The sequence below is a fragment of the Ammospiza caudacuta genome, chromosome 5, assembly GCF_027887145.1.
Source record: "Ammospiza caudacuta isolate bAmmCau1 chromosome 5, bAmmCau1.pri, whole genome shotgun sequence".
NCBI classification, from domain to species: Eukaryota; Metazoa; Chordata; class Aves; order Passeriformes; family Passerellidae; genus Ammospiza; species Ammospiza caudacuta.
In genome coordinates this window covers 2,433,700-2,458,588 of record NC_080597.1, presented here as the reverse complement: position 1 = coordinate 2,458,588, position 24,889 = coordinate 2,433,700, and the positions used below count along the sequence as shown (strand labels likewise).

Sequence of the window (24,889 nt, the reverse complement as noted above, 5' to 3'; positions counted from 1 at the left end):
GTGGGGAAGTTTGCAGAGTAGAATCGGGGAGGTTTGACAAGCAGGCATTCCCCGGGCTCTGTTGTCAGCCTGCAGACAGGCAGCCCGGTTCCTTTGGCACAGCATTGCTGCAGTGAGCTGATGAAGATCTTTTCAGTCCCCGGGCTTCCCGGTGCTGTCATGACAACAGCTACTTTCTCGGTCCTGCTGAAACCCCTTTTCACATTCAGTGAATGCCACGCACAGAAAAGTAGGTTGTTCTCATCAGTCTCCCTCTCTCTCTCTCAGATTTGATTGATTGAGAATAGGGAGGGGTGCTGTACTTCTACAAGCTTGGCTTATTTTCCATGAACATGATGGATCCTTCTTCTTACAGGAAAGGTTTGAGGAGTTATGAATAGCAAACGGGGTTTTAATAGCTCAGAAGACAAATACACGATCTGTAATAAACATTTGTCATTAGTGGCAAACGACAATGAAGTCATCCTGCTGGTTTTGTAATTGTTAAATTAGTTTTGATTAATTTCAGTATGACTTCTCTGTTCAGTGAATGCCCAAATAATGGTAATTCACATCTTTGGATGCAACTCTGAACTTTTCTGAAATTCATGTGTTTGCTTGTGCTGAGGCCTACGAAATACTAAATTCTATTTAAATAAATTAATTCTGTATATATCTAGCTGTTTGACAAACTTCCCATGACATGAATTTTTCTTGTAGCATAAGCAGAGCAGTGGGGAGAGAAGATGAATTGTCCAGGTTGTTAAGGTTTTGGGAAATCTCCTCCAGGAGATTTTGGGAAATCTTCTCCAAGCAGTATCTTGGCCAAGGCTGGCCAGAGCGTGTGATAAATGCCTCTCTTAAGGATAACCTCTCTCCCTTAAGTCTCTAGCCTGCCAGGATCTGGCAATCATGGAAAACATGTAATCTCACTTGCTTGTCATTTCTTATCTCAGGGGATGTAGCAGGACCCTAAATTTGGCCAGCTTGGGAATTCTGAATGGAGCCATTCAGGCTGCATCCAGACCTGCCTGCAGGGACTCAGGGCTTGGTGCCAGTCACACAGCCCACCTCAGCTGTTGTGAATCCCACCAGGACTCCCTTCCCATCTTTACAAAGCACACTGCAAGGCAGGAGTGGTGTCAATTGTGATTTTCATCCCCACATGAGGCTGGGGCAAAGCCAGGGTATATGGTGATATTTGGGAACCCAGAAAAATACTGGCTTTGCATAAGTAGCAAAGCCTGTGTCTCTGTGTAACACAGGAATAATATCTCAACTTTACAGAATCACAGAAAAGGTAAGGTTGGAAGGCACCTCAGGAGATCACAGAGTCCAATCCCCCACTCCAAGCAGCAACAGCTGGAACAGGCTGCTCAGGACCATGTCCAGATGTGGTTTGAATAACTTCACAAACAGCAATGCCACAACCTCTCCACTGCTTGAAAATGAAGAAGTTTCTTCTTACATTTAAATAGGATTAATGTTCTGCATCTCAGTTTGTGACCATTGACTCCTGCCCTTACCAGACACCACTAAGTCTGGCTCCATTTCTTTACTTCCCCTCTCAGATATTTATACCTCGATAAGATCCCCCAGAGCCTTCACTTTTTGGGGCTGGACAGTCCCAGCTCTCTCAGCTGCTCCTCATCTGACATGCTCCACTCCCTGCATTATCCTCAGGGCCCCTTGCAGGGCCCACAACAGCATGTTCTGGGAAGCTGAGAACTTTGTTTGGAAGGACATGTGTTCACAAGGGTTTGATCTTCGAAGGATAAGAGATTCTTTCAAAAAAGAAAAAGAAAAAGCACATAAACTTTATAACTAGATTTCTGCAAGGGGATTTTTGTTTAAATTTTATGAAACATTAATTTAAAGAAATCTAAAACCCTCCTATGGAAAACCCATATTCTGCTTACCACTACGAATTGAAGAAGGGGACTTACCACAAGCTGAAGAAGGGGAGTTTTAAAGTAATCCTAGAACAAGAAAAAGCTGTTGTAAACTTGTACTCCTTCCAAGCTGTGATTTGTATTTAATTAGCATCCAATTAATTATGCATTTCTGTTTGGTTGTAATGGTTACACACCGGTTTTGCAACATGCAAGATCTTGATTACTTTTATGGTTTTTGAAAAGAATTTCCATGTGTGCAAAAAAACCTCTGCTCCTGACTTCACACCCGTATTTTTAGGCAAAAAACCAGGATTTACTGTCTAAAGTGCTTGTGCAGAATTGTCCCTTCAGCTGGGATGGCCTGCCATGGTTTTACTGTGAGGATCTGCACCAAATTTATTTCTGCAGAAAATAAATGGACATCCTGGTGACAACCCTCTACATGTGCTCAGGCACACACCTTCATTTAAAGCTGGAATCCAGCTCTGTTTTGCATAAGAATGTTGAGAAAACCAATTCCCCAAATTAACAGCATGTAAAGACTCTGTAATCTGGAAGCAAATATTTTAATTATCTCTGGCTAAAATGAATCTAAATTACAGCATTTAAGGATGTTGATTCTTCTGAGACTTAAGAATTTTGGCTGCCTTTACTGAAAAAGAGCAAACTGTGCCAAAAAGAAAATGTACACAAGGAGGTTTAGCATACTTTGGGAGGAAAAGAAAGTATTTCTGATAATTTATGTAGATTTTTTAGTCATAAATAAAAATATTGACAATACTGATGACAGAGAAAAGATGGTTTATTTGCTTGTACAGTCCTGCATATATTACTGTTTTACTTGTTCATATGATATATTGCATCAGGTATTTAAATTTTCCACTTGAAAATCACTTTCCCAGTAGTTTCAAAGAAAAGCACAATGCACTTTTAGCATGTACTTATGCAAGTCCCTGGGAGTCACAAAAATTGAGAGACATGGGTGACAGGATTAATACTCAGCTACGACAGTGCAACTGTACTGAGAGTATCTTTTGTTTCTGAAGCAAATTCTGAGCTCATTCTCAGTGGTATCTATAATAACTAAGAGGATATCACAGCTGAATAGTACCTATTCAAAATTCTGTGCTTATATTTCAGGTTTTGCAGCAACCTGTAGAGCACATCAATGAACATATGACAAGGTCTCCTAATGCCTTGAACTCACTTTTTTATCTTTCACTTACAAGAAATTTTCAGGGTTTATTATTTTGCATTTTCTGTTTTCCTTCAATATGGAACAAATTGAGCATCAATTTGTGTGCATTTTAGAGGTTCATCTACTTGTAAGGTATCTGATTTCCTTCAAATTCATCGGAATATCTATGGAACGTGGCCTTCCTCTCACTGTTGGTGTTTATAGATGGCTTCAAGCAGAAATGCTCTCATCTCCACTGGGCCGGCTGGAGTTTACCACAAGTGCAAATAGAATGAATGTTAGGATGAGCTTTTGGATGAGCTCCAGAATGACAGAATGGGGTTTTCCATTCCTGAAGTAACCCGTGGTTCTTCATATCACCTTAGCAAGTTTTTAACGTTTTTGTTCCTCTTTTCCCCATCCCCAGAGAGTTACATTTGACTGAGTTGTCTGGAGCTTTCTGAAGCTTCATGAGCTAACAGGAACAGAATGCCATTTTATTTTTTTTCCTCCTAGTTACCACTAAAAGCAGTTCCCTGGTCTAGATCACGGCAGGAATTTCAGGGACAGCTGTGCTGGCACCAGAGAAGAGGCAGCAGATCAGCGTGACACAAAGCAGGGGCAGGGCAGAGCAGGAGGAAGGTCCCAAGCAGTATCAAGAATTCATTTTGCTGCAAAATGTTTTTCAAAGCCAGTTACAATCCCAGAGAGGGTTCAACACTCCTGGGGAGGGAAGGGGGACCCTTTCCCAACATGCATTCCCTGCAGCCTTCCTCTGGCTGGCCCAGCCTAAGCGTGGCTTGCAGTTTCTCAGAGTCATGGTTTCTAAGCAGACAGCACAGACAAAGATTAAAGGCAGCTTTAAAAAAGAAAAGACCAAAAGACCATGGAAGCTGAGTTTAAAGGGAGAATTAACTGGGTGCTGCAGGAGAGGGTGGGGTCAGAATTGCATCAGGAGGAGGCAATTTCAGCCCAGTCTGAAGGGAAGGGTGAGAACCCAGCGCTGCTCACTTGCAGCAATGACAGATGGCAGTCTCTTCCTCCAGCCCTCGAATTGGGATGGGGAAGGGAGGGTGGGGCAGAAAAAGGGAAGGTGCAGTTTCCAGAGGCTGCTGAGTCGGCAGAACGCTGAGCAAGGTGAGTCATGAGGTGCAGGCAGCAGGAATTTCCTGCACTGCTTGAGACGTGCACGGGGAGGCAGGGGTTGGAGAAGGGAGCAGATGCTGGGCTTTACAGAATCTCTCCTGGTATCCTAGCAAGTGTGAGACTGGATGTCACCTTTCCTGTACCTCAGGCCTGTTTAATTTTTTTTTCTCTCTTTATAGGCCTTTCTTGCTGTATTGAAGTGTTTTGTTTGTATACTGTATAACATAGTACTATAATGCTAATCAAAGTTAGGGAAAAAACCTCAAGAAACCTGCCTTACATACATCTTCTGGTGATCTCGCCTAAGTATCCTTCAAGAAAACCCCACAAAACAGCAAAATTGCTGTGAATCAAGAAAAGAAGAAACTACTTCTGTGGAGTGTGCTTGTTACTGCTCCTGCTGTCAGTGTGAATACCCTGCACCCTGGTGTTCTGAGGTAAGAGAATAAAATCTTCATTTCTTCTCCCTGCTCTGCTGTGTCTACAAGTTGTTTGTTCTTGAACTAATGGCCCTGCTTGGAATCTTTTGCCTGTGAACAGGCTTCTCCTGGTTTATCTACCGGCTTTTAAAAATGTATTTTATTATTTTATACTTTGTTGATTTCTCAACACAAATATCTGAGCTTTAAATCATCGTAGTTAGGTGATCATACCAAGCTAGACTGAGCACATCAGAAACTCTTTGTGTGAATAACAGAGTAACATCCACCCAAGTGAACGATGTGTTTTTTCTCCAAAGGATTTCCTAACAGGAGTCTCCTCCTTTGAGCTTTTACCACAGCATTCATATGTAAATGATTTAGGTGCTTTTGCAAGTTGTGGAATCACCTGTTCTTTGACAGATCTCTTTCAAGAGGTTTGAAAAGTCAAAAAACCTTGGAAAAAAAGGAAATCCAGCTTCGGTAAGCTGCGTGGGTTAGTACAGAGAAAGCTCAGTGAGCAATAATCACTGCTGCTTGCACTTGATTAGGACTTTATTACAGCACTCAAGGGCCGAGCCTGGACGCAGAATTTTGTGTGTTTGAAAACCCGAGAGCAGGACACCGAGAGATTACCACGGAGTTTCTCTTTGATGCCGGCCTGCCGCAGCAGTGACCCCGTTGGTACTGAGCGCTTGCTTAAACGCCAAGTGATTTCCATCGGGCCATAGAAAAGTCCCGAGGTTTCCTTCGCTGACCCTCTCTGAATACACAGATTACCTAACGAGCTGGCGTCTCTACCGCCCCGCTTAGGCGAGCGGAAAGTGGGAGGGCGCATCACCCTGCTCGCTTTCAGTGCCGAACACAAGGAAGGAGCCTTTGCGTGCACGCAGCACCTCGAGAAACACACAGAGACCTGGGGGAAAAATACATTTGAGCACAGCGATCAGGACAACTGACATCGCGGTACAGAGCTCTTTGTGATGACTTTTCTCCCCTTTATCTCATGGCCATCGTTTGTGAAAGGTGTTTTTTACCGAAGGTTTTCATGTATTTTTAGTTTCTCATGCCCCGACACCTCCCCGATTCTGTCCCTTGCTGCAGCACAGAAGGGCATCAGTGGGTAGTGGAGACCAGGAATAACAGGAATTATTTCAGCTACCGCCGTTTCTGGGCTGAATCAAAGCCTGGGGTGGTTTTGGAACGTCACACTTGGTGTTTGATTAGAGCAGTGACTGCAGCACGCCCCCGGAGCCCCACGCCTTCCTCCGGGGAGCAAAGCACAGCGCACGCTGTTAGCATGAGGAGAGGCAGAACACGATACAGAAACTCAGGGTTTGGTGACTGTGTTGGTGGAGTTGGGAGACCTGCAATGCACATCTTGCACACAGGAGAAGCAGCATTGCAGCTGTTCTTGTCTTTTTTCCCCCCTCTGGATTTTTTTTAAAGCATTCTTAACATTTCTACTTTCTAGCCGAGGCTGGCTTCTAGAAGTCTGAGGAATTATCATCACTTTTTCATTGCTGTTGGTTTCCAAAATTTGCTTATGCTCCTCTGCAGGCTAAATGTGTTATTGGTTTGTTTTCAAAGGCTAATCCAGTGTTGAGTCCCCGACCCCCTGTTGCTGTTTCAGCGCTGTGGCTCTCTATTTTGGCTGCTACACCACAGCTTGTTCTTGTTGCTGCTCACAGCTACATCTGTTGATGGGCTGGGAGCCATCACCAGCCATGCAAATCCAGGTCTTCGGAGCACCTTCTCCAGATTTTAATCCTACGCAGGTAGCTTCCCCTGGAATCCAGGATCTCTGTGGACATGCCAGATCTGCCTGCTGAAACTTGAGTTTGTGAGGTTCTTCCTCATGCGCAGAAGGCACAAGGCTTTTCTGGACTGAGCTGTGGTTCTGTGTTTGTTTTTAAACTTCACTACTACGGCTTCATGATTTTTCTGCTAAATGTGGCAAGCCCTGTTAGCATTGGCTAAAGACTGACAGATGTAGGATATTTAAAATTCACAAAGAACAGCATTTTATTACGTCATTTTATTACCTTTGGTTTATTTACCTTTGATTGAATACCTTTCATTACCCTTCTCATCTCTCCAATAACTTGTCAAACTGATTATATCTCTGCATTCAGATTCTACCTTTCTGTTCTATTGCCAATCCCTATCCTATGTACTTTACTGTAAACTTTATCCCATTTTCCATGCTCATTAAATGACCTTAATTTTCAAACTCTGTTCTGAAGGCTTCTATGTGATTGACAGTCATGCTGCTGAGATTTCACTTTACCCCTTTTATACATCCATAGGTTTAGACTGGGTATTAGGGAGAAATTCTTCTCTGTGAGGGTGGTGATGCCCTGGCATGGGGTGCCCAGAGAAGCTGTCGCTGTCCCTGGATCCCTGGCAGTGTCCAAGGCCAGGTTGGATGGAGCTCTGAGCAACCTGGTCTGCTGGAAGGTGTCCGTGCCCAGGGCAGGGGTTTGGAATGAGATTATCTTTAAGGTTCCTTCCAATCCAAACCATCCTGTGATACTTCACAGTCCCCTTTGGTCACACAGCTTTTCCCAGGAGCCGGGAAGCCTCCTCCCTGCCTGGAGAGGTTTCGGGCCAGTTTGCTCTGGGGTTCATTCTCTCTCCTCCCTGCCCAGCGCGGCGTTTCTCACTCCTTTTCCAGCGGCCCTGGAGCCCTTTCCCCGTCTCCTTCCTGCCTCGGCCGAGCCGTGCTGCGGCACTTCTGCCCGGCTGGCTCCTCAGCGCCTGCAGCTCTCTCCGAGGAGCCTCGATTCTCCCGTTCCCTGCGCTTCTCCGTGTCCCCTTCCCCACCGCCATGCCCGTGAGGGAACGGCCCGCAATGCCCGTGAGGGGACCGGCCGTGCCCGCTGCCTCCGGAGCCCTGCCTGCCCCACCCTCCGCCGGGGCCCCCCTGCTCCGGCTCTGCTCCATCTCAGCGCCAGCCGGGAATGTCCCTGCCCCGCTGTGGGACTCTGGTGCCATTCGGGATTTCTCCTGGAGCGAGGCGGGGCAACCGGGAGCGCTTCCTTCCCGGTTCGTCCCGCGGCACTCCCCGCTATCTATGGAGCCGGGGGCCGGGATCACGCCATTCCAGCGGCCCCGAACTGCGATTCCCGGGGGATTCCAGCTGGGGTCCCTGGGGGATTCACGCTGGGGTCCCCGGCAGACTCAGCCGCGATCCCGCCGCTCGCCCGCCACCGCCCTTCGCTCCGCCCTCCCCGCGTTGTTTGTCCCCCGGCGCGCTCCGTAGCGCGTGCGGCGGCGGCGGCACGAGCCGGGCCCCGCCCCTCCCCGGCGGTGCGGGTGCGCGAGGAGGGCGAAGGAAGAAGAGGGGGGCGCGCGCGGGCGGCGGCGGGAGCGCGCACCGGCCGCGCGGGCGCGCACGGGGCCGCGCGCGCACGCCCCCGCCGCGCGCACGCCCGCGGCCGGCCCCGCGCGCGCGGCAGCGACTCGCAGGCGCCATGGCGGCCGCTCGCTGCAGCGACATGGCGGAGCCCCAGCGGCGCCTTCCCGGGCAGGCGGCGCCCGCCGAGGAGGAGGAGGAGGCGGAGGTGGCGGCGGAGGTGGCGGCGGCCGCCGGTGGGGCCGGATCCTCCTCGTCGTCGTCGCCGCCGCCGCCGCCTTCGTCCTCGGCCGCGGCGGAGCCGGAGCCGCTGCTGCTGTTGAACGGCGAGGCGGAGAGCATGTCGGAGCCGAGCCCGGAGAGCGCCAGCCAGGCCGGGGACGGGGAGGACGAGGACGAGGAGGAGGAAGAGGAGGAGGAGGGCGGCGAGGAGGAGGAGAGCAGCCTGGTGGGCAGCAGCAGCAGCAGCACGAGCAGCGGCTGCTGCAGCGACGAGACCCGCTCGCCGAGCCCCGGCGGCGGCAGCGAGGCCGACGCCAAGGAGGAGCCCAAGGGCCCCCGGGGCAGCCAGGAGGACGGGCCGGGCCGCGGCGGCGGCGGGGGCGGCAGCAGCTCCAGCAGCGTGTCCAGCGGCGGCGACGAGGGATACGGCACCGGCCCCGGCACGGGCGGCGGCAGCAGCTGCGGCAGCGCCACGTCGGGCGGCCGGCGGGGCAGCCTGGAGATGTCCTCGGACGGGGAGCCCCTGAGCCGCATGGACTCGGAGGACAGGTCAGTGTCCGCCGCGCCCCGGGGTCCCCGCCTCGGCAGCCCCCGCCGCCCGGGCGCCGCCCCGCCACCGGCCGCGGGGTTGTCACGGCAGCCACAGGTTTCTGCGGCCAACTTGTGCCGGGCCCCCGCCCCGGCTGCTCGGGCCCCCGGCCGCCCGGCCCTGGCCGCGGAGGAGGGGGCGCTCCCCGAGCCGTGAGAGCCCCGAGCGGCCCCGCCGGGCGCTGCCGCCTCCTCCTCCTGCTCCTCCGGGGCCTCTTTCCTCGGAAGCTGCGGATTTTTCTCAGATGGTGCTTTCGGGGCTCTTCAGGGCTGTGTCTTGCGGCAAAGCGCAGGTGGGGTGTGCTGAAGCTTCGGGATGGGAAATGCATTTCTGGATGCGGTTTTACCTGCGCCCGCAACAGGGTCTCTGCTCTAGGGCGAGAAAACCGAGTGAAAGCCTCTTAAAACATGAGGGAGAAAAAAAATCGAGTTTGCTGAAATAAAAAGGAGACCAGCCCTTCCTGCGTTACGTGTGCACAAGTAATAATCGTGCACGGTGTGGAGTGAGGCTCAGAGTCATCTTTGAATGAGTTCTGTAATTGTGAATTTCAGAATCTGTAAGGATGAGTTAGTTCTTGAGCTTTTGTATGTTAAAGCTGCACATTTGATTTTACCAAGATTCGAGCTTGGTTCTGGTGAAAAGGCACAACCGAATTCTCACACATGGTTGAATTCGACCATTCAGGTTTTTTCAGCCTACTGACTCGAGCATTTCAAAGAACAACATCCAGCTCTCCTGGATGTTGTATGCAACAGTGTACTTGAAAAACTGAAAATACGGTGGAAAAAGGACGTAAAAACAGTGTGGAAGTGCTGTGTGTCCCTTGCTAATTAGTCCTTAAAAATAGTTTAAGAAACTCGTACGGTTTTTCTATACGTTTAGCAGAAAAAGTATCAGACTTCCCTGCTAGAGTTACAGTTAAGTAACAATTAGAATTTTATTTGTAGTTTCTTAAGATAGTTTCCCTGTTAAGTGTGGAGAATTACGTGGTTTGGTCTAGAAATGTTCTTTGAATATATGTTAGATCAAAAGCTTTGTAACTGTACAAGTACCCATATTTCAGAATGAAAAGGGGGCATGACTAGACCTAACCTCGAAGATTGAAACCAGCCCAGCAAACCCCTCGTGAGTCAGTTCCCCAAAACCATGTAATTGGCCTAAAAGTCTTAAGAAGACAGAAAAAAATTCAGGTCTTTGGTTTCCATCTGACTTTTGAGACTCCTAGAAATCACGTTTTCTTTCTTCTAAACTTATGCGAGTGCAGAGGGGGGGTGGATGTTGGGGTTTGTAGGTTTTGTTTGTTTTCTGTTTGTTTCAAAAGCTGAGATTTTACATGCAATTGACTAAATATGGGAGTAGACTTCTGGAAAAACACCAGGTGCATGAAGGAGCTTTAAGATAACAGTTTCTTGTTTTCCACAGAGTGAAGGTCTAAATCTAATCCTGATCTTATCCAAGTGCGTGTCGGGGTTGAGGAAATAACAGAAATAACTTGCAGGGGTTTTCTGGAAGTAGCGTCATTGTGCCTTGCCCTGTGCCCTCCAGAGCTGGTTGCTACTTTCTTTCTCTGTCATTGTTCTTGTGGTCCTCTTGCTGTAAGTGGTTAAATCCACGTGTGTGGGTCCTTGCTCCTGCCCTTTACACCAGGAGTGGGACTCTTTGTGTTTAGTGGTTTAAATAAGGACTGTGCCTTGTTTTAAATCTTTGCGAAGTTTTGTCTTGACCTGCCAGGATGGAAACTTGGTGTGTTGAGAGTGTTTTGTGCTGTAATTCCAAGCATGCTGGTTGAGTTGGTGGGAGAAGAGCAATGCTACCCAGAGTGCCATTTGTTATTCCTGGGTTTGGAAAATTTCGTTTGGTGTGCACTCTTTGCTGCAGGGTGTTAGAATGCTTTATTATTTTTGTCACATGTAGTTCAGCAAGTTGCTGGCTTGAGATTGTGATACAAATGATTGCTGCTGCTTGGAAGGCAGCCACAGCATAATCCTGTGCCTTTCAGATGATCACACAGACAAGCAGAGTGTTGCAAAAGGTAGGGATGTGCTGAAGAGTTAGAGTGTGTAAATTGGAATAGTGAAATACCAAGGAAGAGCTGGAAATAGTTTAGACTTAACGCAATGAAATCCTGAAAGAATAAATCATTCGTTGATTTGGTCTCCTCTGAATTAAAATGTAAGTTCTGTGGCTATTAGAGAACAATGTTTTGTCTGTTAAGTGTTGTTTTATATGGAGTAATTTCTTGTACAGTGCTTCATGACCTTTGCTGACTCCCCGTGTCTCCGAAGTCCTGAGGAACTCTGTGTCTGACTCTCAGTGTGCTGTAAAGTAAGATTCCCTGGGGAGGGAGAGGAGAGAAAAGGGAAGAGATGGAACTAACAGTTTTGACTTCTCAGACCCTGAGTTTAAGCCAGAGGAAGCTGGTAGGAGAGTGTACTGGGTAAAGACTCTCCTGCTGTCAGCAGGTTTGGTAACATTCAGATCATGCCCCTGGGCTTGGGATTTTTTTTCTTGCTTCCTCTTTAGAACATTTGAATGAATTAAAGGGTGTGGTAAGAGGGCCTGAATTCCGTGAGTGATCAAATTCCCATTTTCTTGTGCATGTTCTTTATCATTCTCCACGTTGTGTTATCTCTGATTTTTCCTGTAGTGATATCAAATACAAATGAAGCAGATGAAGAAGAAAATCTTGCATATGGTCAAAATAGAGCTACTGTTCAACAACTTCTATTTTTAACATTTTATTGTGTTTTGAGAGTATCTGCTGACAGAAAGAAATAACTTGTAGGAAATTGGTCAGTATTTATAATAACACAAGAAATAAATATAGAGGTGACTACTGATGCCCTGAAATTTAGGGTAAATTTTGATCCTCCATTTCCATGCCTGCAGTACAACGTGCTTATCTTCCCTCCCAGAAAACCCAGAAAGGAAAAAGCAAAGCCCAGACTGACACCTGGGATAAATAACCAAGGTGGCATTTTCAGCTCAGCAGGAGAGTTCAGAGCAGTAACGCTAGGACTGGCAGGTATCTCGTTGATCTGTAGCAGTTCCATTTCTTCCCTGGGAATTGTGCTAAGTTCCCACTGCTGTGCAGGAGTTGGTCTGTGACTTTTGTGAGCGAGCTCAGATCAGCTGGCTGAGTAATAATAGTCTGCATTCAAGCCTAGTGATCCTCTGGATTTACAGTTGGAACAAAGACCATTATCAGCACGTGAATGCTGCTCATTTTCTTGTGCCTTTCCCCAACTTGAGATCTGTACTGAAAGGATGGATGTGTTCCTCCAGAGTCCTCTGGAGCTGCTAGTCTTGCTGCAATGCTGAGAAACATTGACAGGACTTGAAAAGAAAAAATAATGGTTCAGTTAACTATAAATACTGAAGCTGGACCTAAGCAAATGCATGGATTTGGGTATAAACCAGCTGAGCTGAGCGTGGTGGAGATGCATCTGCAGCTCCCTGCTGTTGTTACTGCTAAATTATGATATTTTCTTACAAACACTTAGTTTACTGAAATAATTTAAATATTGTTTACTGGAACACTTATTATGGAAATACATTTAAATCTGAAATAGTTTCATCATCAGATTTTGTTTGATTTAGAAAGCAGTGGTAGGTCTTGCAGTTTGAAGTTGTTGAGCAGAAATTCAAGTAGCAAATCTGGATGAAAAGCTTTTTTTTCTACTGTCACCTAGAAGTTACCCCTGGTTTACTATTCTTACATTATCTTTACCCCTCTTAGCAGTTTATCCTTTGCTCCCTCCTCGTCCTGGCTGGGCAAGGAGCATGCAAAAGGTGCATTTAAGCTGCAGGATCAGCTGTTCTGCTGCGTGAGCTGGGAGTGCTGACTGATGTGCTCCTAGGCCAAGTGTAACAGGTTGTCTTTGCACCTATGAAGCAATCTTTGCTTTAGGCTTAGCCCTAAATAATGTCCATCTCACAAGCAATTTTCATGGAACTTGTAAGGCTTCATTTTCTTCTTCTTTTTTCTTTTTGGGTTTGTTTTGGAAGGAGGATAACCTTTCCATGTTTTTTGTTATTCACCATCGAGTCAGTTATTGTGAGGCCCTGACTCAAGGAGTATTCAGTAATACTCATTGACAATTTGTGTTCTTAACCACATAAGACTTGCAAAATACTTCTAGCAATGTTATTATTCTGTTCCTATTTAATAGATAAGCAGTTTGGAAAACACATTTCAGATAAGTTTTTCAGTAGTAAACTTTTCTGTGCTTCAGATTATGAAGTTTTTTCATTTTGCTGAGTGAAATGACAGTGTGGAACTAATGGGTTGAAAGATAAGAGGTTTACACATGAAAATTCCAGGCTCTAGTCTGAGTTTTTTAAATCTCGTGTAAAATGAAGGCTTTGTCAACTTTTAAGATGTTTGCTGATTTAAAAATGTTGGTTTTATTTCTAGTCTTTATTTTGTCTATCTTTTAAAATCTTGGAAGTGAAGAACTTTCAAGATTGACTTGGTAGTGGCACGCAAGTTGTATGAGTGACACTTATGAAGGCAGAACAGTAAATTTGAAATACAATCCTGAGGACATGTGGTACTAATAGGTGTGTTTCACGGATGCATGTGACCAGATTAAAAAGTGCTTCAGGCCTCTTTGCTGCATAGTCTCACTTGTTCCTATGCAGGAAGTGAAGAATCATTCATTAGCACTTAGGGCAAGGTGGTTAAGTCATTAAATTTTTTTTTAAATGTGTGTAATGTTGCCATGTCACAGTGAGCTATACAGAAGTTTACCCGAGTTTCAGAAATTCTGCTGAAAATTGTATTTGCAGTATTTCTAACTGCATTATTGTTGCTGTAGTTATTTGCTTTCAAATTGCAAAATAAACCCCTTGTTTCTGTAATGGTTATGTTCAGGCCTTTCTGGCACGGGAGAAAATAGCTTTTGATGGGTAGACAAAACAGCCCAGATATTTTGTATGGTGAGTATCTTTATTACTAAAGCTGTTGGTTGGTATAATTGAGTGGTTAACATGAGGTCTTTTTGTGAACTAGATGAAAGAGCTTGGTATAATGAGCTGTTATAGTTATTGTAGTAAGATGTAAATATACTTCATACAATTTGAGAAAAACATTTTCCTCTTCAGTGTAAGACAGAATTAGTTTTGCTTTTATGTAGGATTTGAACATCCATACCGGTCTGTGTGCATTTTGTGTTAACTTTGTGACATCATCAAGTCTGATAACTTCTAAATACAAGGTTTAATAGATGGGTTTTTTTAGGGAATTTCCTAGGCAGTAATGGAAAAAAACTGTTTTTTTGTTTTTTTTTTTTCTTTTTTTTGCTTTCCCCGTTTCATTTCCAATGAAGTGAAGCAGAGTGTCACAGCCTGAACAGCCGTTTGGCAGCAATGTGACATCGCATTGCTGGAGCTGGTCACAGATAAAACCAACATGGAAATGTTCTACCATACCACTCGTGCTCAGATCTTTCCACAGCTTTCTAGTACCTTTCATATATTTACATATTTTTTAAAATGCCTGCCCAGTTGGAGAGGAACGGTGGGGGAATGAGCAGCACGGGGAGCTGGCATGGAAATGAGCAGTGTGGAAATCCACCTAGAACCAGAACCCCTTGCCTGGGGTGCTTGTAGAGCAGTCTGCTCTTGGCTGGGAAAGTGGTGCACGGCAGAGCAGGGAGATGAAAAGCAGATGGAGCTTTTGAGACAGGAATAGAGGTTTCTGGCAAGGGGATGATGTGAGATGCGCACAGAAAACTTCTGGGATGAGAGGGAATGAGATGTGTCTAATAGCCTGAGGGGAAAAAGAGAACTTAACCCAAAGAAAGTGAAAAATTGGTCTCTGCTGTAAAGTAGCCAAGTAATTGCAGGGAGTCATTGAGACAGGTGGGAATGTAATCTCCAGTTAAGTTGAGCAAGAGAAAGGGCAGAAGAGGGTAAGGAACGTCTTTGTATATGAACAGTGAGTTTTATCCACTCTCCCTGTTGCTGTTAAACAACTACGATGTCATGACTTGCAGAAATACAAAGTGTCAATTTTGTAAGATTCCCTGAGGTAGAGATTTCTTTGGCTATCTATCTATGTAACTGATTCTTTTTTATAACTACAAAAAGCTTTCTGTCAGACAGCTTTCTGTCTGGGGTTGTTCGAAAAATATTTGTTTTAGAAAATGAAATATAAGTATTCCATGTTGTGCTTGCTGCTTATCATTGGTTTTGTGATACTCAGAGGTAATGATTACAGTGGTGGTTTTGCAGCATTCAAAACCAACAAAGAACTGGGGAAAATTTTTGAAGCCTTTTGAGATGCTGGAGTACTGTTTTCCCCCCTTAAGAATGGTAAAATGTAAAGCAAGAAAGACCTGGGATTTCTTTTCCCATATCTAATTTTCTTCTCTATACTAGAATTTACATTCTTAAATAAATTTCGCTGAACTTCTGTTGCTAATGTTTAATGAATACTTTCTTTATTTGATAGAGGTTACTTAAGGTATATGTCAAGATATTTGATAGAGAAAAGCAAAATATTTATGATTTTGAGAGTCCTGTTGTCATCCTGGTGCACCATAGAGAAGTGCTGTAATTCAAACAGCTTTTATAATGTCAGAGGGAGAAAACTGCACCTTGGTGGTTTGAGTTGAGACTTGTAAAAAACTTACTGTTGGCTCATACAGTGGTGTTATGATTTGTTAAATGTGCCTAAATAAGAACCGAGCATAAAGAATTTCCACTTACTATTAATATCATTCCATGTAACCTTTGTATAAATTACTAGCTCCCCTGTAAAATTGCAGTAAAGTCCTTATTTTGAGCATTTTAGTTTATTGTGCTGTAGTAATGATTAGGTTCCAAATGAAAAAAAAAGCTTAAAAATGCAAAGAAAATATTTTCAATATGTGCAAACAAAGAAATGTAAATATTTGCTTTTCCTTTGAAACAAACTCCTTTTGGCATGTCTTTAAGTAGACTTCCTTAGGATGACTTGAATGTTAAGTTACAGCTTAGACAGTTGTACAAGTAGAAGTTAATTCAGTGTCCTGCAGAACAGGAGCCAAACCTTCATTTATGGCCTTTTTGTTATGCATTGAGCCAGTTAGTGGACTTGTACTTTGCTGGTTTCTTTGCTTTTGATATATGGTTAATACTTGAAGGAACAAGTATTCACTGAGATAGAAATAGACAAGGCTGCTACTTAGTACAACGCTATCCTATCTGTGTATTCTCTGTTTTAAGTTAATTTAACATGATGATAACTGAAACTTTTTAGATCTGCTCTGTGAGTTTGCATCTTTCTTTGGTCATTTTATGTTGCATTTGTTTCCTGTGTTTTGGGGTTGAGAGAATGGGAGGGTAATACCTACAGCAGATGAAATTGCCTTGACACCACACCTGAAGGCTGTTATCTTCCAGTGCTGATTACACAACTTCATAGTGATTATGGTTCTCAAAGTGGGAAGCACTGTTAAAAGAATAAATTGTTTCTGGTGGTTCTTTAGTGAGTGTTTTTCTTCTCTGCTTCTCCTAAGCTGTGCTACTAAACACACTCCTCTATCAGTAAAGACTGAAAATTGTGAGCCACTTGTTGCTGTTCTCTAACTTTTCAGGGAGATTATTGAGCTGAAGATAACATGGTTCCCAGAAATGGAAGGCAGTTTTATTTGTATCTTCAAGGCAGAATCGAGTACAGTTTCTTGATTTGTGTAATCCTTTTGCAGAATGTCATCTTTGTGCTGTCATATCACAAGGCCCATATGTTTAACCTGCTCTATTTTTGCACTGCTGCTCGGATATTTTGGCATTCCAAATTTCCTCCTTGTGTTTTCAGTTTCTCTGTATGCTACAAATCCTGTGATGCCCTGGTTTGTGTTATGCAAGTATTATGATCTCAAATATTCTAGGAATAACAATCTAAATAATCAAATTAAGTGATCCAGGAGAGTGGAAACAGCTCTAGATGTGGTGAATCATAACACACTTTCTCAGTCTTGTTATGTTTCCTGTGCATGTTTTTTATTTTAAGTTCCTTAAATTTCTCTATCTCAAAGAGCTTTCCTGTCTTCCCTGGTTTTATATTATCAGGCTGAAGTGTTTGCAGTGTTCCCTTTTCTAGGTGTTTATGCCTTACCTAGATGCAGCTTTACTCTAAAATAAGCTGCTGCTTCAAAAAGAATTTAAAAACAAGTTTTTAATGTTGCCACTTGCCATGCCGTATAAATTTCTGTCCCTTGACTCTTTTATTTTCTGTAGCTTGCTTAGTAGTCATATAACAATACATATATTTAATACAGAATGTTGCAGTCTTGTTTTGAAGATTGATTTGTGAACACTTTTTGAGTCTGTTCATTTTGAGAAGGTTTTGTTAGAATAATCAGTGTAAAGCATAGATTTGATAGGTTTGATTTCCAGAAAAATGCTTATGTGATTCAGAAGCACAAGTGCTTCCAGGTGAGTGGGTGCTTTCTTCAGTCATGTAGCCCTGGAAGTGAAGGTCTTTTTTTCTTTATGTTGTCCTAATATAGCTTTTACTTATTTTTGCCCATCCTGCTTTGCCTGCCTTGCCTGTGAAGGGCTGTGGAGTCAGTTCTGTCTGTCTGCCAGGGATCTTTGTGGGTGTCATGTGCCAAGAGAAGGTGCTGCCTTCAAAACTCAGTGGTGGACTTTCACTTCATGTAGTCCTGGCTTACTTTTTTGGTCCAGGTATTCTGATTTCTTGCTGCCACGTGAGTAATCTTTCTCTTTGGCAGCCATTTAGTGTTCTGCATTCTCTCTTTGCTCTGTTGGTTTTTTTTTACATGGTGGTTTATCCACATACACTATATTTTTCTTACTGGTAGTAGGTTTTCCTGAACTCAGTTAATGATCAATATCAGTCATGAAATTATTTTGGATACGTTCTATTTAAAGATTTAAATTTAAATGGTTTTCTCAGCAAAATCAGCCAGAAAAACTCCTTAGATATGCAGGTAGCTGGAGTTGCTTTCTGTCTCCTTTGAAGATTCTCTCTGGGCTGGTTGCTGCTTCAATGAAAAGGAACTGTAAGAGCTCTAAAGCATAATGGTATTTTCATGCCACAATCAAACTACATCCATTAAAGTAAGACAAACTGTTTTGCTTGTGAAACATAAATATTTAGTTTAGGGAATTATATCGATAAATTACTGAAATTTAGTAGGAGGAGTTTATCTGTTACCAATCTAGATGCATCATAAAATATGAAATTTGCCAAAGATGGACAGAGGAACAAAAAAAGGTGAGATAAATCTCAAACTTTGCTGTCTCGTGGTGATTGCTCATGTTTTGGGAGCTCTGTTTTAATCTTACTTTTAAATTGGCATGATTATTTGGAGAACATACAGCCAAAAGATGAACTGAAATCTCCTTGGCCACCTGTGTGTAATTTCCTTGGGCATTTTATTGTGTACTGGTACCTCCATGCAGATGTTCTGACAGTAGCCTCATAAAGACATTGGCATTAAAGTTTGTTTGATACTCATTGAATGTCAGCAAAAATTAAATCTTACTACAGAAACGTAGGAATTTATTCTTCCTCTGCTTTTGTTTAGGAGACAAAAATCTAATGTTACTAATATAATCTGTTATTAATATTTGTATCTCTGGCTCCTCTGTTTGGAATTGATGGAAATATTTTAAAATGGGACAGGTGAAAGATCCTCCTCTCAATGATGGGAGCTGAGGGTTAATAATTAGATAATTTTGAGGTTCCGTGAGGATTTATCTTCACTGGATCTTTAATTGCATTAGGAAGTAGTGAGCACAAATTGCTTTGAATTTGGTGGTGTTGAAAAGCTGTTGTTTTTGTGGAACTTGTCCATTGGCCAGAGCTGTACACCACAATTTTCCACCTCTTATCTTGGAAAGTAATAGGAGTAGCAGGGAAAATTGTGAAGTTTTTGTTTTCACTCTCGAGTTTCCTTAGTGAAATAAAAATAATGAGCTGCTGGGGGATGTCACTAAGCATGTCATTATTATTTTCTTTCAATGTTTCTGTTTTGACTTGGTGTTTGTAATTGAATGATTGCAGTTGGTGCTGTTTGTTTTCTTTTGGGATTAGTACCTAGTTGTGATTTAGTCTTGCAGGTGGTAAAAGCTTTTCTGTTGATTTCTAGGTTTTAACCCTTGAAGTTGCTGTGAGATGTGACTGACTGTCATTCACACTATTCCCATTATTGTGAGGGTTTTTTTTACCTGACTGTAACAGGTCAGTTTTATTTCTTAAGCTTCCTTCATGGATTAAACCAATGTAGCTGCGGCTGTAAGGGGAAATGACAGAGTGTTTCTCTGACTAGTAAAAGAGAAAGAAACCAGCACGGTATTTATTTTTTTGGTTTGTTTGTTTTTTAATCCTTAACCTGTTTACTTATTTCCAGTAAGGTTTGTAGCATTTGGTTTCAGAGGCAATCCGCTGGTTTGATGTTTCATGGCCGGGTTATCAGTGTATTTCAGAAGAAACTGTTCTCAAAACTCGCAGTAGTGTGCAGTTCGATGTCTGCTCAGCAGCGTTGCTTTCAGCCGCCCTGCAGTGTGTGCTCGCTGCAATTGCTGTTCATTTTTAATTCGATGCTTTCCAAGGCGAGGTTTTTCCATAGAGGATCTGTCAGGATCGTTTGGTGTCAGCCGAATTCAGCTGGGTGCTTCGGTCACCTCGTGCACGGAGCGTGTGGGGCTGGGAGCAGGCTCGGGTGGAGGTGCTGTGCCCCAAATGAGCTCCTGTTGATCGGGCTGAAGCGCTGCTGCTTGACCCTCGGGGGCACGGTGTAAGGCCCATCTGTTAGGGCTGCATTTCGCCTCAGGGAAGCTTACTTCAGTTAAGGTCTACGGGGACTATGTTTAGCAGACATTAAAAGTATAATAGCAAATTGATTGGGCTTTTGTGCATGTGTTCGGTGCCTGGCTCTGCTCTCCCTTCAAGTGGATGGTTGCTAATGGGACTTGGTGCAAACTAAAAATGAAATTATTTTGCTGTTCTTTCAGGTTTTTTGATGTTAATCCTCCTCCTCTCTGTTTTTCTGGAAGATTAAGAAAATCAGGGAAAGAATAAATTTTGGACATTTCATTCGTTAAATTCAATAGGAGGAATTACTTGGAATAGTGAGGAAACTCTCCTTGGAGAGCCATATGTGTGTCAGCAGTGATGTGCAGTATACCATTTTATGTAATGCATTACATCATAGTCTCATTATATTTTTATTCACATTTAAATGTACACAAGAATTAGGGCCCAGGTGTAGAATATGTGGTTTAAAATCTGTACATTTTAAATTGGGAATAATTTGGATTTCGTTTTTTTCTCTATAGAAAATATCCACATTAAAAGAACTCGGTCAGTGGCTTGATTTTTTTCAGATCCTTAAAGGAACAGAATAATCCAGAATTTAAAGTGCTTGAAAAATGCTTTTTGTTTTCTGTGAAAATGACTAGCAGCATCTTACAAGTTTTTAGGTATTATTTTTCGTTTCAGGGTTGTTTTGAATAGAGTTTGAACTGAAGTAACCAGCTAGACGCATTTAATTGTGTAAGCACTAACCTTTTAACATGAAAGTGCTACTAAAAATACCTTAATGTTCTTGATAATGAAGACTGCATTATTTCTAGCCACAGGTAAAATAAGTACAGGTAAAAGTAAGACCTGAAACAATGCCTTTGAGGTAATGATTCCTCTATTTAAGCTTGCATGGTTTTGCTTAATGAACACATTTTAAATGTCACTATTGTTTCTAAGCTGTTGATCTCTTGGTAGAGGGAAAATTTGTAGGAGGAGAGAAAAATGTCTGACCCCTCTGAGAAGACTTTGTTTTCAGTTCTACCTTGCTGCATTTGGCAGATGCTGCCAGTGTTTGCAGACTTGGTGAAATGAAGTGTGGGTTTAGTAAGGCATTTCAGAAAGGCATTCAGTTCTTGCCTCTAGACCTGTGATTTTTACATCAAGTCGATTCAGGTGCTCGATTAGGTTGAAAATAGGGACAACATAAGCTCCAAGATCATGTTGTGCTTGCTGTAACAGTGCTAAATTTTAGTAATTAGTCAGCCTTTTGAATGGAGCTTCTTAAAAACTGCTATTGTGTATGCAGGCTCTCTCCAGCAGTGACTGTTTTTGATGCTCTATTGTTTGGGATGACCCCTGAGCTGAACTCTGAAACTCAAATGTCTAATGTTCTTCATCAGGCCATGGTCTATAGATCCATTACAATGGAGCTGGAGCCTGCCTACAGCTTGGGAGCAAACCCAGACCTGTCTGTCACTGGCAGGAGGGGAATGCCACAAGCGCCTCCGTTCTGCTCGTGTCATTCTGCTTTGATAGTGGCAGGCAGGCTTCAAACAGATCCCCTGCCTGCGAGAAAGGGACTTAGCAATGGGCAGAGAGACTTGCTTGAACTTAGCTAAAATCTGTTTCAGTGTCTCTGTTCTATTACCAGGATGTCTGTGTTTTTCTTACTTTGTTTTCTCCTCTTATGCACATTATTATTTTCCCACTTGTAGGCTTTATGGATTTGGGGTGAGAAAGAAGGGTGTAATTTCCATTACTACCTTCCCTTTGTAAAGGAACCTTTCCCTCTGTTAGATCATCCCAAGCAGATACAAAGTTGTATTGGATTGAAAAGCCCCAGTCATGGACTGAAAGGTGCACACTCTTTTTCTGTAGTCCCAGCCCATCTTGGGCTGAGTATCTGTGCACACATCTTATTTTCTTGTGTCCTGCCCTCAGCCCCTTAGTGAAATTCTGAGAAACAAAAAAGTGGGTGAATTGGCAAGCTCTAACAGACACAGTGTTGCAGTTAAGTCTTCAGAGACTTAGTAGCAGCCACAGCTCTGACTGTAAAACTTATCTTTCTGCTTCATCTCGAAATGGGCAGGTCAAGAGACCGCCCAAGTCAGTGTCTTTGATGTTACATACACTGCAGACTATTCTCTGAAAAGCTTCCTGATATTTTCTCAGTGTAAGAAAGAGAAAACTACACACACTTGAGCTGTGCTGGGCACTGGTCTTTCACAGATTCTCTTTGCAGCCTTTGCCTCTTTAGTGAGGGACAGAACTTGCTTAGTGAGGCAGAATCTAATTCTAGATTTCTTAGTACTGGGAGGCACCTGATCACCTGAAATACACTGGTTCTGGAGGCACAGAAGAGGAAACAAAAACAATGTGTGCTGCATTTTTATTTAACAGGTACTAGAGAAGAAATGGCTAGGGCAGTGAGTTCCTGCAAGGAAGGAGGGCATTTTAAGCTGTTTTTGCTCAACTGGATTAGAGTTATATTTTTTCCCATTTTTAGACAGGATTTTGAAGAGCTTATAGAATCATAGTTCAGTGTAGCACTTCATTCTCAGTTTTCAAATTCTATATTCTTCTACTTGGTTTGAGTGCTGTGGGCAGCCTTTTTTATTCCAGTTCCTCTGATACAAAATTTTGATACCGTGTTAATCTGTTAGCCCTTAGCAAACACTTAGGCTATTAAACCTGAACCCAGCAAACATTTAAACAGTAATAACTAAATTAGCTTGTTACTGGTTTCTTATGTCATTAATAACCCCACTTGTCATGATAGCTTTTGCTGGGATCAGTTGATTTTTACATGTTTTTCTCCAGAAGAAGGTAGATAGCTTATAAAAAACCACAAAGCCTAAGCATTTGCATTCCTTAGGCTGTAAAATTGGAGACCTGTGATTTTGTGTCAAGGTATGTTTCACTGCACTGGCAATGTGAACTAAACTGTCATGGTTTTGGTTGATAATTTTCAGGGTTTTTTTATCTCCTCTTAGAGGAATTAAGTGGATTTCATGCCTGTGGAATGGGAAACCACACACCTGTGCGAGCGTGCAATTTTCCCCTGCCCCAAAATGCTTTCACAGAACTTGTTCAGGGTTATGTTTTCTCATTGCTTTCCCACTTGAGACCAGACTGTAAACCCAGGGAGCTGTTAAATACTCTCATACTCTGCCTGTGGTCAGCAGCACAACATATCCTCTCAGTCAGAAATCTGCTTACAGTGTTTGTGGGGTGTGTGAGAGCAGCCCTAATGCTGGCTGTGAGTGTAGAAACTCTTACTGACTGGAAATAGCTTTGAAGCTCGAACTCCTCCTTGCAAGTGTTTGGAAGCAGTTTCCTTTGGTACCTTTCAGCTGTGGGAAAGGCAGGGTTATTTATGGAGCTGAGCTGGTGTGAGGCAGGTGTTGCACGAGTGCTGTGTGTGCAGTGCTTTGCCATCCTTGGCTGAGCAGCTTCCTGTCGGGACCACTGATCCGTGTAACAGCTCTGTCTGTGGCAGAAGTGGTTGGGCTCTGTGCCATTCTGTGTGTCCAAACCTACTTCCAAGTGTGGTTTTGAGAAAGCTGCATTTGGATAGCTTAAACGGAGAGGGAGGTGAGGTGGTGGCACAATTAACTGTAATTAATTGTTCAGTTTTTCTGACATTATGGGTAAATTTTGCTTTCACAGTACAGTTTTACAGGCTTTATTTTTGGGATCATTTTTTGGCCTAGGCATCAGTTGAGGAAGGAGAAGATGTCAGTCTCATAATTGCATCTATTGTGAGCCTGGCACAGTGGAAAAATTAGGATTACTTGCAACAGGTTTTGCTGATAAAGCTTCTGACAATTTCCTCCAGGGATACTAAAATGCTGTTACAGTGCCTGTAGTTAGTGGCTCTTAATGCTCATGGGGCTGGGAGCTTCAGCTTGGGGCCAGTGGAATACTTTTTTACTTGCTAGTGACAGATTGGAAGACTGATTGTATGTCATAAAAGGAATCAATATTACTGGGGAAGGAAGTGAGACATGGGGAGGGAGCATGGGAAGCTTTGTGTATTCAGGGTGTAGAAAGGGGAAGAAAGTAAAGATAGTGGACACATGGAAATTGGCTGTGTAGCAGCAAATAGCCTGTATGGCTTCCATGGGTAGGAGCTATGCCTTCTAAATTATTACACCTTGTTTGAAATTGGGAGGGGGGTCGAAGAAAGGCATATGGTGTTGGTGTAGCATTTAGGAACTCTGTATTTGATATACCTTTGTTAAAGCAAAAAGGTGTTTAAAAGGTATCTTTCTTTTTAATTTGGAAGACAAAGGCCTGAAATAGTTGGTCAGTTTTAATAGCAGATGGAACTGGAGGATGATTTTTAAGGATTCTGTGGTTGGGATTTGTTATATTGCTGGTATCTCTTGAGATAAGTGTTGGTTCATGAAACCAAATTACCCACGGTAGTTAAAACTAAAACTTGTAACTGGGAGCATTGCTAAAGGGAATCTGTTGTTTAGACTAAGGCAAGTCACTTTTTATTGATAAAAGCACTGGAATCTACATGGTGGGTGAGAATGGGAAATCTAAACAAAGCAAATATCTGTGATTATTTTAAAATCTGTCACAGAAAAAAACCTGCTAGCATTGTAGTGATTCAGAAAGATACAGATAATGTGAGAAGTCAGTAGTAGAGACTCTTACAGCAGAGGAGCAAACATGTTAATGGTATCTTCAGATTTTGACTAATGGTGGTTTTTCTGTCATTTATCTCAGTGTGTTATAGAACAGTACTGGGCATGTAAACAGTGATGGTCAAAATAAGGAGCAGCACCTGTTCCTTAAAAAGCAGAATAGTTGAACACATCCCAGTTGTACTGGGAGGATGTGGTAGAGGCTCTCCAAAGTGGTTGGAGTGCTGAAGCAAATCCTGAGCATGGAGAGGCTGAGTGCATGTGTTCAGTTTTGGGAGGAGGAGGGCAGGGTTTTTCTGTCTTCTGTGATCTGATGGGGAGGGTTAAAATGGAGGAGGCAGAGTCATCTCAGCCCTGCAGCTGCCAAGGATGAGAGACAAGAGACAGAAGTTGGAGCACTGGAAATTCTGATGAGATGTTGGGAAACTTCCTCCCTCCCCCAGAACAAGGTTAGTCAACCATTGAGAAAATTGTTCAGAAATAGCAGAAATGCCAGCCTTTGAACACACCCGTTGACAACTCCACTGGACAACAACACAGGCAAGCTGATCTCATTCGTTCCTGTTTGAGCAAATTTCACTACCCGGTCTTGGAGGTTCTGTCAAAAATGAGCTGTTCTGTGATGCTGTGGCTTCGTGGACGAGAAAAACTTAAAGGCCCTCATGGCAACTGAGCAGGTTAACA

At 43.5% G+C, this 24,889-nt stretch overlaps 1 protein-coding gene across 1 annotated transcript in view; it reads left to right on the top strand.

Moving 5' to 3' along the window:
* Positions 1-8,092: 8,092 nt before the first annotated feature.
* The window catches only part of AEBP2 (AE binding protein 2), a 41,265-nt gene continuing 24,468 nt past the window's right edge, over positions 8,093-24,889 (top strand). The window contains exon 1 of the mRNA XM_058804902.1: positions 8,093-8,745. Within this exon, the coding sequence (XP_058660885.1) occupies positions 8,093-8,745 (653 nt within the window). The remainder of the gene's footprint in view (positions 8,746-24,889) is intronic.